General features: G+C 38.5%; 1 protein-coding gene across 1 annotated transcript in view; it reads right to left on the reverse strand.

Moving 5' to 3' along the window:
* The window catches only part of Enox2 (ecto-NOX disulfide-thiol exchanger 2), an 80558-nt gene extending 64122 nt beyond the window's left edge, over window positions 1–16436 (reverse strand). The window contains exons 1-2 of the mRNA XM_036174691.1: window positions 16307–16436; window positions 2938–3093 (exon numbers count right to left, since the gene is read on the reverse strand). Coding sequence (XP_036030584.1) covers window positions 2938–3093; window positions 16307–16403 — 253 coding nt within the window. The 5' untranslated portion in view covers window positions 16404–16436. The remainder of the gene's footprint in view (window positions 1–2937; window positions 3094–16306) is intronic.
* Between the last annotated feature and the right edge of the window lie 1174 nt (window positions 16437–17610).

A 17610-nucleotide genomic window follows, 5' to 3' on the forward strand; every position in this document is an offset into this window, starting at 1 on the left:
TAGAGTCCTGGAGGTCTGTATAGAAAGGCAGTGATGAGGAGGTCATGTGGCTGGGTTTATAACCAATAAGAAGGCAGAACAGAAAGTCAATAAAAAGATAGATACACAGGAAGTAGCTCTGTTTCTCAGGGGGAAGGACAGCAGAGGCAGCAGGTGGTAAGAAGGCAGTTTTAGTCTCAGATCTTAGCTACTGCTCTGACCTCTTGGGCTTTTAACTCTGCATTTGGCTCTGATTTAATAAGACTGTTACATCTACATTAGCAAAATTACAGTTATGAAGTAGCAACAAAAATAATTTTATGGTTGGGGTCACCACAATATGAGGAACTGTATTAAAGGGTCACAGCATTAGGAAGATTAAGAACCTTTTGAGTTACAGTATGAATTCAGAGCCCTAGGATAATGTGATAGTTCTATTTATGTGGCAAGCTCTTAGCAGGATAGTCTGGTGGGACAGGGGAAGGAAATAATATTTTTATTTTCTAATAAAGCAAGAAGAGTTAGAAGCATTCTGAATGGTGACTAAAGATACTGAGATTATCTCTGAATAATGGGATATTAGTGCTGAGAGAGAGACTTTGGAGTCAGAGGCCGCTGAATATAAGAGAATATACTAGATACAGGCAGGAGTAAGTAGTGGGGCTTTTAATCAAGGCCTTATAATAAATTAGGTTTGGTTGGCTCTAGAGATGATAATGGGTTCAAGCCATATCAACTGCCTGATTTCCTGTCTAACTTTTATAAAAACAAATTCTCACTGTTAATAAAAATGGCACAGTTGTCACACTTTCAGCAAAGATTTAAGAGAGATGTCTTAGCTAGGTGTTTTTTGTACACAATTAATCTTAGTACCTCCCTTTAAACAAAAAATCATTTCTAAACAGCAAATAAAACACCAGTCTGATTAAAGCTTCTTGTTTTTGAATTCAATTCTAAAGTAGATTCATTCCCAGAAGCCACTCATTTACTGGCATTAATTGTCCTGTCAGCCTTCCTTAGTACAAAGATGAAGAAGTAAATGATTGGGCCGTTGGGTAAATGCTGCCTTCTTACTCTGTGGCCCTTCCAAATCAGAACTGAGGAATCATGGCTGCAGGAAGAGAAGGGTAAAAATGTGTTTGAGAAATTTACTTATTTTTTTATTACAGAATATGAAGTTACAACCTCTTTAAGACATGTTTTGACATGTATTCAGAGACTGTTTAATAATGCAGTCTATGTGTCCAAAAAAAAAAAAAAAAAAGAAAAGAAAAACAAAAACAAGATACTTGTGCTATTCTCTGGAGACTTAGAAACTGGACTCTTAAGATGAACATATATTGCATCCACCCTGGACAACACAGGTTATGAGCCAGCCTGCTAGCTTAGACTTTACTAAAATAATGAAAGTCTAGCACAGGCTGTTCACAAAATACATGAATGATTAAATCAGTGGGACTCTGCCTTTTCAGTTTTAATATTGGCAATGCCTACATTCAGGGGTTGTTTTTACATGATAAAGGAATTATTGAGGATGTTCATCCTTCTCTAATCTGAACACAAAATGCTGGAAGAAAGGGTGGAAAAGGGACATGGTAGGTGTTAGGTCAGTGGAACTAAGAGTAAGAGAAAAGGATTAAGGGTATTGCTTTTCCAGCTATGCATAAAACAAAATCCAGGAATGGCTATGTGAGTTATCAAGAGTGCTATAAAAGACTATTTCCTTCTTTATTCCCTAATTCTCTTCAGAAAAAATACTCTTCTAAATACAGTTTTCTTAGATGCTGGCCTCCTAGGTTTCTAAGTGGTCTGAAAAGACGTACCCTGTTAACAACTCAGTTAAAGCCCAGAAGGCACTGAGATAATTTTTCACTTGCAAAAGTGGCCAAGAGGACCTGTCAAGCCAACTCTGACTGATTCTAGAACCCTTTCAGTTATGAGCAAGTCACACTAAATAGAATCTGGGTCCCTGGCAGCATCTGCTTCATGATGAACTGATTCCTATTTATGGTAGAAGATGAAATATTTGTCTAAAGACACATGTTAAAGGCTCCTATTTATCTTGATGAGGCAAGTTAATTTGATCTATGGTCTAAATAGCCAGACGGATTTTTAAACCAACATTTCTAATCTGAGCACCACAGCAGGAGCTTCCTTGACATGACATGCATACCACTAGGATTCTAGGAAAAACATTAATAAGGCTTGGGTCACATGGAGGAATAGTTTCTAATTATTTAAAATATGGATCTGGAAAAAATTAGATTAGTGCTGTTAAATTTTAGCTGAAACAGTCACCTGGATATTATAGACATGTTAAAGTAAGTCTATAGAAAAGCCTATTCTTTCCCAGCAAGCTGGATCCACTAAACATTTCTATATGGGTTGCATGATTACATGGCTACAAGTAGTCTGACTTAGTCTCAACATTCCTCTTAGCCCTTCCAAGGAACTGAATTTCCCCTCACTGTATATTGGAATATATAAGGTGAATGGCAGTCAGTGGAATGACTATGACGGTGGTAGCAATGGAGGCTGCCTAGCACTAGATGCATATTCTCACAGGCAAAGTCTTCAAATGGGCTCACACCATATTCAGCTTCTGCCATCACTAGTATGTGGATCAGTTATAAGAAGCAAAAGCTATAAATGGTAGTGGTGAGCAATTCGTGTTGGGTGCCTCCTGTACTAACACACTTGAATTCCCTGTCAGATGGCATTAGGCATATTGCATCACTTGTACTACAAGCAGCACACAAACATCCACTGTTTTGTATATAACATTTAGCCTTTCCTAGTAAGAGAACAAGTTTCCATTTCTCTTGTCTAGGGGAAGCTTCTGTATCTACGGCCACGAATCCCTTAGGAATTCTTTTGAAAAAGAAGAAACTCTAAAACACTGTGGCTTAAATACTTAAACCAAAACAACAACAACCAAAAGCAAAAGCAGGCTAGTACTTGGGTTGGGAGGGAAGAGAGTGCAGCTTTTGCAGTGTATGATCTCTTTTACTACAGGCATATCTGGAGGAATTGGTGGAGGGACTATTCCCAAACCAGGCATCATTGGAGTTATTGGCGGTATTCCAGTCATCATTCCAAGGGCAGGATCGAAGTCTGAAAAAAGAGACAAAAAATAAATAAATGATAGCAGGCAGAATGTTATAAATATCAAATCAAAAGGTCTTTGTAAAACAAATGCCTCTTCATAGTTAACATTCTTAGTCTTAATTATCATATATCTGTGGACTTTTCTTTCATGAAGTAGGTATTGTTTTATTTGATCCCAGACTATGTAACTAGTCATGTCTGTTTGACATTCAGTATCTTTTATAACATTACTCTGCTTTGTCTAAGGATCACATCTCCATTGGTTTCCAGTACACATATTTGGCTCCATTCTGACAAGGCTTCTTGTTGTCTTTTTACAGTATAGTGATAACAGTAGGCACTTTGGGGGATCATGGAGACAGGTTGGCCTTTCTATCATTTGCTTAGCAATAGGAACTTCCATTTTCTCAGCTGCAGTATGGTTTATGTCTGCTACCATCCAGGGAGCTATGAGGAGTAAATGGAATGAAGACTGAAATGTGGTTAGCATAACATACAGTACGAAGTGGCTCAACAAACAACTATGCTGTGTGTCTTTCTTCATGCTGTTTTCCCTGGCTAGAATTGTCTGAAGCCCTCTGAATTTTCCCTGTGCTTCAAGGCTTAATTAAGTCTTACACACTAGAAGAGTCCTTTGTCGATTATTCTGGTGCATCCTTAATTCTGTGTCTAAACTCCGGTCAAACTTTTTGTTACTGGTTTTTATTTTACTTTACAATGCTTTTTTTGTTTTACAAAGAGGTGTGACTCTAGGAAGTATAATGATACCTGTACTGGCTAGTTTTGTGTGTCAACTTGATACAAGCTAGAGTCATCAGAGGAAGGTGTCTCAGTTGAGGAAATGCTTCCATGAGATCCAGCTATAAGGCATTTTCATCATTTAGTGATCAATGGGGGAGGGCCCAGCACATGGTGGGTGGTGTCACCCCTGGGCTGCTGGTTCTGGGTTCTATAAGAAAGTAGGCTGAGCAAGACAAAGGAAACAAGCCAGTAAGCAGCACCCCTCCATGGCCTCTGCATCAGTTCCTGCCTTCAGGATCCTGCTCTGTTTGAGTTCCTGTCCTGATTTCCTTCAGTGATGTACAGCAATGTGGAAGTGTAAGCGAAATAAACCTTTCCATCCTAACTTGCTTTTTGGTCATGTTGTTTCATGATCTAAGCAATAGAAACCCTAACTAAGACAGTACCCAAACAGTTTTATTCATTTTTTTGAGGTTTAAATATTATACAAATTGATTCATCCCAAATCAACTGCAACATCATTCTGATGGTACAATCTCAAGTGATATATTGCAAAAACATACAACTTTAGCCACTGGAGTGATTTATTTGCCAGACCATTCTCCTGGAAAGAAGACTCTAGGAGGATTCCATAGGCATATGTCCTGAAACTTCTAGAGGTATCTAGTTGATTCCATGTATGAGGTAGAGGATTGGAGAGTACCCCAAATGGGATGAATAGAAACTGGGGCCCATCAGGGCCTAGAATGAAGCTGGGACTCTGTACTCAGGTACACTGTCAGTTCTGATCAGTCACTGACATGGAAGGGGAATTTACAATTTTCAAGAAAGGTGCTTCTGATGGGTAAACAGATCCTGCTCTGGACTTGGTACTTGATCTTATGGCACTGACTTCCCAGCCAGTGTTTAGCACTAGAGAAAGACTTAGAAAATAGCATGATAAGCCTTTCAAAGCTTGGAGTTCCCCCCAATGAAGTACAGGCTCAGAGCAAGGGCCTTGTTTGGATCTAAGAGTAGTCCTAATTTCATTGTCTAAATTGTTCCTGTAAAAAAATATCTTTGAGATATGAAAAAAAAAGTTCTTTGAAAAAAGGGACTTCATAAAGTTTCTTTGACTTCCTATTTCCCATACTCATCTCACATAGGTATGTATAGAGAGCACTGCCAAAAAAAAAAAAAAAAAAAACATTGTAAAGGTTGTTATCATGAAGAAGAGACAGTTGCATTAGTAGTAGTGAACCCTACTCCCAAAGACTTCACCATGCTAGCCACAGAGCTCAGTGGAAAAATGTTTGTAAGGATGTCCTTAAGGTGGCCCTGAGGTTCCAGAGTGGTTCTCTAATATGCCAGAGGAGGCAGATATAAATAGCAGAGGGACTCTTTGGTTCCAACAGGAACAGAACTTTAGCCCTACTATGCCAAGTATTGAAGGAACCCTGTGTCTGGGAAAATGGACAAGAGAATATTACACGGACATGACCTTCTGCAAAGAAGATATAAGCAAGCTAGGCCATCTCCATCTTCTAATGTCTGTCTTCTTGAGGTGCTAACATCCTAGAGAAGTTTAGAAAGAAAAAAATTTTTTCTCAAGAGCTCTTTTATTTTATAAAAACACTTAGGTTCAACCCTCATAGGTTATCCCATCCAATATGCATGCACACCTATACATACCCTCTCTCTCCTGAGGCTCTCAGAATTTTATTCTTCTGCATTCAATAGTGTGTGACCTTGAGGAAAGATAGTCTTCAAGGATAAGTTTTATTTCATCTGTGCCAGTTGTGAAATACATACTGATAAACTCACTAATTCAGTATGTGATAAATGCACACATTCACTATTACAGTCCATAAACATTTATGACAAGCCTTCTCTATGTTAGGCTCTATGCCAGGGCCTGGGAAGGTGTCCAGTTTCCCTTCTCATATTGGAGAACTTAAGGTCCATGACTCTTTGTCTTGCTGTGCAGCAGAGTAAGAGCACCCTGATTTGGAGTGCCATTTGTGTGTTTAGAGAATGTGATTCCTTCCTTGTGCAGAAGATATTGGAGAAATTGTTAACATTATCTCACCCATTTACAAACTGTTAATTTTCTTTAGGAAAAGATCAGATTAGACTGTATGACACCTAAACAATTCCATTTATTTTCCCTGCTATCGAAATGTTTGTCTTCCTCTTATTGTTCTGCCTGCCTCCTCATTGTTATTCATATAGCTCTGTCACTCACAAGTCCACCTTACCACACATTACAGAAACATCACTTCATTAAACAAGTTTTGCTGCTTCTACCGAGAAAGAAATGCCTGTCTTCATGTACTGTCTATTAATAAATGGAGACAAACAAATATATAGGTTAATATAACTTCTGATGGATGTAGTCACCACTCTGCAGTTTGGTAGGATTACATTAATATTTTATAAATTCATTGAAAAGCAAATGTATTCATGACATATGGCTAAAGACAGAAGAGATAACCTCCCTTTAGTTCAATATATCAAGAATTCCACAGGCTAAACTGCCCAAGAGGGCTTGCTAGAGGGCAGTTGTTTATGACATTTCAAAGGCTCCCATCTCATTCATTATTCTTTCATTTATATGAAAGACACAAAATAGGCCTGGATTTCCAATGCCACTGGGGGAAAGCAATGAGATCCAGGCATTGATATGAGTATTACAGGATCTGAAAAATCAAAGTGAAATTTAAAACACATTGGAAGTAGAACAGAAAAGAAATTCCTTCCCCTTTCTGGCTCCTAGCCTGGATTGAGGAGTACTGCTAACATATGTCTTATTGCCACCTATTATTCAGAATTTTAACACCTGAAAGAGTCTTGAAATCATACATAAAAGTTGTCAAAAGGTCAAGGTATTCCTCCAAAGTTCATTTGACAAAAATTTCTCTGTTTGCTTTTGCTTTTATTATTTATTCTTTGCCACCCATTTCATATAGCTTTCTTGACTCTTGCTGGGTAGGCCATAAAATATTGGCTTGAGTCATGTAATTTTCAAAGTCCCACACTATTAGAAATTCTGCCAATTCTGAGTTAGTTGAGTAAGCTTTCTGCTTCGACTAAGAGTTGTAGATCTACTACATTTTCAAGTAATTTTTCAGTGTAGACTTAAGCTTTCCTGCTACTTAGCAACTTTTATTTCCCAAATTTGATAATATTATGTGACACTTTGTACATGTCTAGGCCAGTGAGTTGGAATGGACACAAGAGTCAGGTTTACGCTATTATTCAATTGTCCAACTGTCAATCTGTTACCAGTCATCTGGCTCGGGTCCTTTGCTCTACCATGATAGAAATTGTGGGTAGGTGTGGAGAAAAATTTCTGGCTGGCAGTTCTGGGCCCTCGGGTACCCAAAACCTAGGGGCTTGAGTGGAAGACCCTCTTTTAGAGATATAATCCCTGAGAGTTAGGATACATTGGTTCAGGCTTTAGAAACTATACACTTATGGTTCTAGACGTAAGTTGGAGGCTTATTACTCCGGGCTTTAGCCACCAGTGCCTCTAACACATGGCAGCTATCTTTGGTTAACAGCAGCACTTGGTAGGGGTGACAGCAGATAGCAGAAGCAGACAGTACCTTCTAGTTTTAAAGTTCTCACACAGATCTCAGGTACTGGGATCCACAGCTCTGTAGTGACAACTGTTATAACTCTCCGGCCTGGAGAGTTGGGATCTTCAGGCTTTGACAGTGGCATGGACAAAGCTTTTGGGTTCAGAGTATCCAAGACCCTTAGCTCTTAAAGACTGGTAGCTTTCTGGCACTCTTCTAATGACCAGAGCTCTCAGGTTCTCATCTTTGGCTTTTCTTTGAGGTCTCTGTTTTCACCACTCTGAAACTCTACAGTTGCTCTCTCGTTGCTGTCATTGTTGCTGCTGTTGTCCTATTCTCTCCTCTTTGTGTTACCAGCAGTTTGCTTTCACTATTGATAAAGATTATTGGGCCAAGAAAACAGCACTCAAGGGCTAAATGCTGGAACACCAGGGAACAGCATAGGAGGGTGTCTCCAGGATTACTATGCAAGTGATTCAAACGATCCATTTATATAACTGGAAAGGGGATGTGTCACAGAAGTTTGCACCAATCAAGGTACACTTTCATGGGAATGAAGGGCTGTGCTTGGACCAATGGTAGCACTAGCACTTAGGCAAATGTGGAACCATGCTTATCCTAATCACAGGAGTCCCTCATTCAAATTAATGAATGCATTTGTACAACTCACAGGCCTTCTGCTGGGCAACTATGGAAAGTGTGCCTCTTCCTTCTTGGGTGGAAAAATGTCTACTGTAGACTTTAAAATAGGCATGACAGGGATAGTACTCTCTGGACCAGAGCTGCGCTTAAGCACCAAATATCTGTGGTTGCCATATAGTTTCTTCAAGGTGTCTACAGAGTGTAAGAAGCATCTAGTGTTGACATAAGGGCAGTTTGGCTGCTTGGTTGGCAGTTCTTTGCTTAAAGAAGCCATGGCACCAGATAAGGTCTAATAGCTGTCAATTTGAGGAGCAAATTGTTCCACCCCGACAACTTAACTTTGCAAAAGAAAGAAACATTAAAGGAATGCTCCCAATAAAGGCTTATCATAACATCAACAGCACGTTCACAGCACTAAGCAGTGCTCTAACAGTGCTTAAGTCCTGTATCAGTTCCCTAAAGAGAGGCAGGCTCTCTAATTTGTGTTACATTCAGTCTAAACTTTGGTGTCAGGTCTTATGTCAAGTGTTGCCAAAAAGAATAGGGCAAAATCATATTCTAGTTTGGAAACAACCATGCAAATAGAATACTGTCATCAATTATTATCATTACCATGGTTAGTTACTGGATGCTTATAATGTTCTAGGCATGTGCCAAGCATTTTCTATAATCTCACCTCGAAAAGACAAGGAGAGTGTCCAGTCTGGTTGGTGTGGGGTATGATAGGTTAATAGAGTGATTTGTTTTTATAGGACAAAAGTAGCAAGGCATCAGACATGCAGATTGGACTGACAATGAATCTTTTCAGATTATGATAATCATGTTTGTCACTGCACTGTTGCTCAATGGAAGAACTGAATGACTAACACCCTTAAGACGAGGCCTGTTTATCAAATTCTAGAAATCTCAGAAGTTTCCCATTTTTGTTGAAAACAAAGGCATTACACATGCCCATTGTATGGCTTAATAGTTGATATTTTCTGATTCCAATTCTGACTCTTTTCTCTGTATACAGACAGATCCTTTGGAAGATTTCACAGGCTGCCAATAGGAAGAAAGAATTCAGATTTCTAAAGGCAGCCTGGCCAAATTGCAAGATGACTGTGGACTAATTATTAGACCTCTTATAAGCACACATTCCCAAAGTTTTACTCAATGCATACAAAATTTCACCAGCACCTACCATGTCTTTGAAGATCACCGGACATCTATTTTAGCCCATTAGACAAGATGAGGTGGGATAAAGCCTGGCCCATGTACAATGGAAAATAAACTAGCAGACTAGTTTGGGTTTCTTTTGTAAAAAACAAAACAAAACACATGTGTGCAAGTGAAGCAGTCAGAGGACAACTTTGTGGAGTCAGTTCTCTCCTTTTACCTATATATGGGTTCTGGTATTGAACTCAGGTTGTTAGGATTATGTGGCAGTGTCTTTACTCACTGTTTTAGTTTGGGTTTCTAGTGCTGTGAAAAGACACTATGACTATGACAACTCTTATGAAGGACAGTATTTAAATGGGACTGGCTTACAGTTTCAGAGGCAAGAAGCATAGCAGCATGCAGGCAGACATGGTACTGGAGAAGGAGCTGAGAGTTCTACATCTTGATCTACAGGCAGCAGAAGGAGAGACTGTGTAATGGGCACAGCTTGAGAATCTATGAGATCTGAAAGCCAGCCCCCACAGTGACACACTTCCTCCAGCAAAGCCATACGTACTCCAACAAGGGCACCACACTCACTGAGCAATCTTTCCAGTCCTACATCGTAGTTTTGGTCCCACATATCCTGTTACGGAACTTCATTGTTGTAGTTCGAGGTTTAATAAACATCTACCCTTCTAGCCATCTTCTAGTCCTTCCAATTTATTTACACCATGTGCTTCCCTTTCTAGAATATTTGATGCTCAATTCTCAATCAAGGGATGTTATGCACACTTATGGAGAATTAATGAGAACATTTCCTAATCTATCCACAATTCCTAAATTTCTGGATGTTAGAGATGAATAAAAATATTATATACATACATATATTTAAGATTGTAAACCTCTGAATTTGCCAAGAAAAGACATATGGGAAAAAATAACTGCGAATCTAAGTGACATGTGATTCATGTAGTTCATAGGGGATAGAACATTTTAAAACCCCAAATTTAAGAAATCGATACTCTTAGAATAAAGAACATTCTTTTCAGTCAATCAAATTCGGCTTCACAAAAAACTCATTATATTTTTCATTTTTATATTTTGCAGCAGACTAGTGAAAGTAATACTCACTAGTTCAGGGCTATGCACCAGTTCTCTGAGAGCACTCAAGCATTTCATTCATTATGAAGCCCTACATATGAAACTCTCCGTGAAAGAATTCTTTTGGAAATAGAGTCTCACAAACCCACATAATTAAGGATCATGAAATGTTTCCCTTTGGGCAGGGGAAATGGCTCAGTGAGTAAAATGCTTCTTTGAGGACCTGAGTTTGGGTCTTCAGCATCCATGTAAAAGCTGAGCATGAGGTGGTGATATACTTTTAACACCAGTGTGGGGTGGAATGAGGCAGACACAGGTAGATGCCAGGGGCTTGTTGGCTAGCCAGCCCAGACAAAATGGCAAATCCCAGGCTCCACTGGAGACCCTGTCTCAAGGGAATAAGGAACAAATCAATAGAGCAGGACACCCAATGTTCTCCTCTGGCCTCCATACAGCACACAGGCACATGCACTCCCATATATGTGCACCTTAATTTTCATACACCACAAAGACACACACACACACACACACACACACACACACACACACACACACACACACACTCACACACACAGACACACACACACACATTTCCCTTTCCTCTAGAACTGGAAAATTGGTGTATTTTATCTACACAATCTATCAGGTTTCTCATTACTTTTTTTTTTCTTTTTCTTTTTTCATTCTGTTTGCCTGGTCAGTTTTTTCTCAACTTTGGAGACAGTGCAGTCCTGGGATTTATATATATATATAACTTTTAATTAACCTTCTTACACTGACTTCTCTTTCAATTCTTATTCATATTTTGCCAGGTGATGATTCACTTTATTCTCAGTAGAGTTACTTTTCTTATATGTAATCTTTTTCTATAAGCTAGGTCAACATCTTTGTGGAATGAGGTGATCTACTTGAACTTGATAGTTCACTACTGTCTCTATCCCATCTTCTCTTGCTTACTTTCTGATTATGGCCACTGTTTCCTCTCTCCAGACTCTTCTTTAGTTCTCAATCCCCAACATGCTCCTACTTACCTCTGATGCAAAAGTCACCTCTTCTGTGAACTTTCCCTCACCAGCACTGTTCTCTAGCTCTCTGGGTAAAATAACACTTGTGTACAAGGCTTTCCTCTGATTCTTTCTACATTGTAGTACAGTGGTATGTATTTTCTTGCCCGACCAATGGAGTCTGAGCTGAAGACAAGGACTGAATTTTTTTGCTCTCTACTTTGACTGAGCCCAGTATCTGAAAGAATAAATGAGTGCTGAAGTGACAGAACAAACTAATAAAATGGAAGGGAAGTTTTGAGCTGTTGTCAATCAAGAGGCAGCTTATACCTGCAAACTCATTTTATTGGGGGAGAAAATATGATTCTGTAAACATACTGGAACCAATTTCCAAGCAGGTATCTTTGTGTTTACCTGCTTTCTCTCTAGGGCTCCTAATATTACCTCGCATATAGCAGGCTATAGTAAACATTGCTTATATGAGTGAAAAAATAAACAGAATCACTCAGATCCTTCTTAATAGTTCCAATAGGGGGTCTTAAAAAGATTTTTTTCTTATAATTGATTATGAATTTATGTATTTCAGTGAGTTAAGACAATGATCTTTTTTCTTTTTCTTTCTTTTTAGTTTTTTGAGGTAAGGTTTCTCCGTGTAGCCCTGGCTGTCCTAGAACTTGCTCTGTAGCCCAGGCTGGCCTCAAACTCACAAGAGATCCACCTGCCTCTGCCTCCTGAGTACTGGGATTAAAGGTGTGCACCATGGCCTCTGTCCACCAAAACAAAGACCACGATCTTTATTTTAAAGTTTCTGAAGCTCTTGATCTTTGGATATTTTTCTAAAGGTTCTAAATAGTTTAAAAACGTTTCTATATGAAAATGGCTCCATAGCATTTATCTACACATATCATGATGCTAAATGACTATCTGTTTTTATGGAGCAGTATTTCAGATGTATATCCAGACTTCAGTTTTGGTGGTTGTCTCCATACTCAATCTCTACAGTGCCATCCATTTTTTTTTTTGTCCCCTATGTTCTAGTTTATCTTGATGTTGTCATCGGATCCTAAGTCAATCATGATGTGATTGTTTCTGAGGAAAAGCATGACAGTAAACGGATCATATAGCTTATATATCTTGTTAAAGTTGGGTACCTCTTTATTTATACAGGCAAATAACTATATGTTTTAAATATTTTCCATTATATTATATAGAACTTCAGTTGTGTCTAACCCAAATTATGGCAACTTGCTTTTCCTTGATCTCCCAGCCAGCTACTGTGTACGTGTGAGAACACACCTGGCCTCATAGAGATTAACCACACATCTCCAGGTATAAATATACTTCATGAGGTATCTTAGGATTACCATTACTGGAAGGAGCCTGAGTTTGTTTTGGAGAAATATTAATTTTACTTGGTACACTGTTATATGTATCCTGGTAATCTTTCCCAAGATCTCACCCTGTTTGTCACTGAAAGCATCCTGTACCCGTGGAAGACAAACATAAGTCCAGATTTCCTTCAGGTTCTGGCAGAAATGGGAACAGTCATGAGACATGCAATCTCATTTTTCTTTCTGTTTCTGTTATAGTTAACCTGGCAAGTTCAAGGATAACTGTCTTCTTTAGGATGATAATATCCATGGTGGGGCTTGATCTTGATCTGGGAATAAGATTGGTAAATCTATATTTTCCATTCTTTCTCATACTGAGTCCTTGCAGTGAAGACACCATAATGAGAGATTGTTCCCTTACTTTCATACTTCACAGATCATTATGAAGTTGCTAAGGGTATTTGAATTGAAGATGGAAATACTAGACAGTGGCAAATACTATTCAGTGAGTAATTTTCAGTTGGTTCATCCTTGGATTTATCTGGGATGACAAGATTAGAACATTGTTCTTTCACCAGAAGCTATGGCATTTCTGGTTGCCTCTTTCATGGGAAAATAAATAGTCTTTTTGGAATGTGACAGCAAAACACAAACACTGTGGCAGAAAACAGGTATAAGAGGTGATCCTGACCTGTCATCAGTGTAAATTAATTTTATTGAACAGCAGCTGCATACAACAGCATGGCAGATGAAAGGCAGATCCATTCCAAACCTGAGATGGCCTATTTCTGTTCTTCATTTGAAGAATATAATTATGCCAGTCACTGTCTTCAATGACAAGTTATGTATCCATCAACAATGTCCATGACAGTAGAGATCTGAACTCTCAAGGATATGTCAAAAAAGCTTATATATCATCTGTTTTTCATCTATGACAAAGTGTATTCTATTGTCATAGACAGGACAGATGAGACAGGCCAAAGAGCAGTCTACTGGCTCAGCAGGCAAATGCCTGAGAGGCAGAAAAGTAGCTGAACTACTAAGCCATCAATAAGGGTACTTTGGAGAATAGCTCCATAAGGATCATTTTTATTTAGTGTATAGTAGTTGCAAAAATATAGTGGTTTTCATTATGACATTTCCATATATGTATATAAGCACCATGATTATATTTGAACACTTTTATCATATTTCCTATCCTTTTCACCTCTCAATGGTCCCCTTTCTACAGGGTTGTATAAAAATTACAGATGTTAACTAGTAACTATTCAGCGAAAGAAACTGAGCTGCAGTACAAGAGGGAGGATCAATGATGTAGTCCCAACCCAAGACTGAAGAGGCCAGAAGATTCCTAGAGAGTAAGTGGTAAGAGCCCATATTAAAAGGCTAAAGTGATAGGACTCTGATGTGCCTGGAAACAGTATGAGATACACTCACTCAGGAAAAGTGAATTTGCACCTGCAGGCTGGATTTTTATTTGTCCACTTTTATTTCATCTGGCCTCCAGTCTATTGGATGGTGCTGCCCATGTTTATTATGGGTCTTTCCTCCTCAGTCTCATTCCTACATGTCAATCATCTTTGTGAAAATTATCACAGACATATCCAGTGGTGTGCTTTGCTAATCTCTTAGACATCTTTCAATGCAATCCATTGTGGATTTTGGCTTAACTGGTCTTCTGCAGGTCTTGGGCATACAGCCAGAGCTTCAGTGAGTTCATGTGTACCACTGCTCTGTTATTTCTGGTAAACATTCAGGCATCCCCCACCTCTGGCTCTTACAATCTCCCTGCCCCTCTTCCACAATGATCCCTGAGGCTTGAGCAGGGTTATCAATATCCCATTTAGAGCTGAGTACTCCATAGTCTCTTACTCTCTGCACACTGATCATCAGCTGTGGGTCCCTGTATTAATGGCTATCTATTATAAAAAGAAGCTTCTCTGATGAAGGATAAGGGATACACTAACCTATGAATATGAAGATAAGAATAAAGGGGAGTTTAATACTATGTCCATTAAGCAGACTAACAGTATTAGGTTCTCATTTAGGGCCCATGATTTAGCCAGTCAACAGTATAACGCATGAGTTCTGTCTTGTAGAGTAGGCTTTAAATCTAATCATAAAGTGGTTGGTTACTCCTATAACATAACTATTGTACCAGTGGGCACATCTTGCCATGCCATTCATTATTGTCATGTGTAGGGTTCACAGTTGGGTAAGACTAATGAATATTTTTCTTCCCTTGTAGCATAAATAGACCTCCTGGCACTATGAATGTTACCAAATATTGACAAAGCTTCCAGGTTGGTACCCATTTCTCATTCATGTCTTTTTTCTTGATTGACCTATTTTGTACTTGTTTCATAGTGTTTAGCATAATAGCATCTCTTAATTTATTGCTGATATTGTCATCAATTTGATTTTAATCCATAAAGATTTAAAATTCAGACTGGAATTGTAAAACTGATGAAGGAACTAATTACATGAACAAATGGCACAGCAAAGTGGTATCATTGTGATCAATATGACCATGCCTGTGAATTACTTGTGTTTCCTCTGAAAATGCAGCTTCTGTTTCAGTAATTCTGGGATGGGGCCTCATATTTTGGGAATCAAAACAATTCTAGGACTATACAAAAACACATTTTGAACAGCAAGCATTTAACTTGATTAAGTCTTGTTGTGCATTTATGTGGGGCCACAATTAAATAAATCTAAGGAGATTAATGTTTATGCTGTTTAAAAAGCCACCCCAGGCTCCCTGAAATGGCATTAATTGGCTGTTACTAGCTAGGAAGTCACTTTTTTGTCTACATAAACCCCTTTATATATTGTGATGTTTTTCTTCCGATTTTATCTTTTTAAATAAACATTTAAAAACATTTCTTTACTGGTGTGTGTGTGTGTGTGTGTGTGTGTGTGTGTGTGTGTGTGTGTGTGTGCATGCCAATGTATGTGCACACATGCTGTGGTACACATGTGGAAGCGAAGAGGACAACCTGCAAGAGTTCTCCACCATGTGGGGTCTGGGAATCAAGGTCAAGCTATCACGTCTTTCACTTTCTGAGCTATTTTACTGGTCCTTGATTTGATACTTAGTGGAGATGGAGTTAGTCCCTCATGGCCATTCTTGCACACATGCGTGCTCACATTTATGTGTGTGTGTATACATATGTAAAAGGTGTTATTCATTGTCAAAATTATCTTGGAGCCAATGTACGTACCACATTCCTCCTTCTTCTTTAGGAATCTAGGATTTAAGATTTTCTTTTTTTTGCCAGAGCTGAGGAACCCAGGGCCTTGTGCTTGCTAGGCAAGCGCTCTACCAATGAGCTCAATCCCCAAGCCCCAGATTTAAGATATTTTTAAATGAGTTCTCTGTGTGTATATATATATGTTTACTTGTCTACTACAAGAATTTTATAAAATTAGACAAGCTTTGCTATTAAATGCCAAATTTCTGTTGCTTTTTATTTCATTACATGTCCAATGACCCTATCCATGAGATATTTTCCTAGATATACACAAAATGCTGTCAAGCTGGCTATCTAGCCTATAAACCCCATATTACAAAATTGCTCACTCTAGGCAGAATCTAGAAAATGTCAACTTCAAAATAAGTTGTGTCATACCATTATATTTATTACCACATGGTCAATAAAAAGAACTACTTGTGATGTAATTAAAAATAACATACCAGGTAAAATTGGTTGTCCAGCGATTCCCAGTGGAGCCATTCCAAGATTATTCATTGCTGTGGCCCATGCATTTGGATCAGACACAGGCAGCGTCATTGCAGTGGAATCTACATTCAGAGTTCTAGTATTATCAGCTGAAATGAAATGACAGGCCAAATAATTTGTTGTGTTAACAATCCAGTATCTAGTTTAGTTATTAGAGTAAATTCTGGCAAACACTTTACAAAAATGGTCAATGGGCAAGTGGTGGATAAGGCCTCAATGCAATGCTAGTTTTCTTACAAGGATTGAAGCTTGAAATGGCAGGAAGTCATGAAATTTGAAAGCAATTTACCAGATGGCATTTTAGTGTATTTCCTTTCTACCCTTTCCCCTGTCTCTACCCATCACAAATGTACACATCAAAGCAAATTGGAATAATTAAGAAGTTTTCTTATCCTTTGTCTACTAGCATATTATTACTTCAGCAGATTCCATTCAAACTGCTCAGGAATACAAACCAAGAAAATAAAATCATCCAAGGGTTCCTGTAGTTGGCAATAAAATATGAAAATTATACTCCTGATGAGATTTTAGTCCTTGCAGTAGAACAATCGAAAGAGCTGAGCATATCATCAGTTACTGGAATATTCTGGGGGTTAGAGGAAAACCAATGAAAAAGCAGACAGTACACATGGCTCCTAGCCACAAAGACTTCACAGTCTCGTTGAAGAGACAGATGATGATGATAATGATAATTACTGTTAGTACTAGTACCACCTCAGCCTTCCACTATCACTAATTATTGTGTGCTTACCATATGTCAACTAAAGCAGCTGGCATGCATCACTGTCATTTTACTTTCAGGACAAATCTATGAGGTGGGGAGGATTTATATCTGCATTTAACAAATGAGAAGTTTTTAAAGGTTATCACTATTACCCAAGGTTGGAAAGAATACATACATTTTGTAACTATGGTTTACTATCCCTAGTTAAATACTTAAGAGTCAATGAAATTGGCTAGATTACTAGATTATTGAGGCTTAAGGAATGAAAAGATTCTGTGGCCTGAGTAGATATAAATTACCTTATAGATAACAGATGTTGAAAGATTGAATTGTATAGAGTTAATATTGTGTGATAGGTAGTTATTAGCTAGCAAAGAAAAGGAAGGGACATCCCAGAAAAAGGGATGACATAAGCAAAGACATTGAAGTGGCTTAGATACACAAGGACATGGGCTGACTGGAACAGTTGGGTGAGATATAGTCAATAAGTTATCTGAGCACAAAAGTGTTTTAATTTGGGAATTTTCCTCCCAT

This window comes from Onychomys torridus, chromosome X (genome assembly GCF_903995425.1).
Source record: "Onychomys torridus chromosome X, mOncTor1.1, whole genome shotgun sequence".
NCBI lineage: Eukaryota > Metazoa > Chordata > Mammalia > Rodentia > Cricetidae > Onychomys > Onychomys torridus.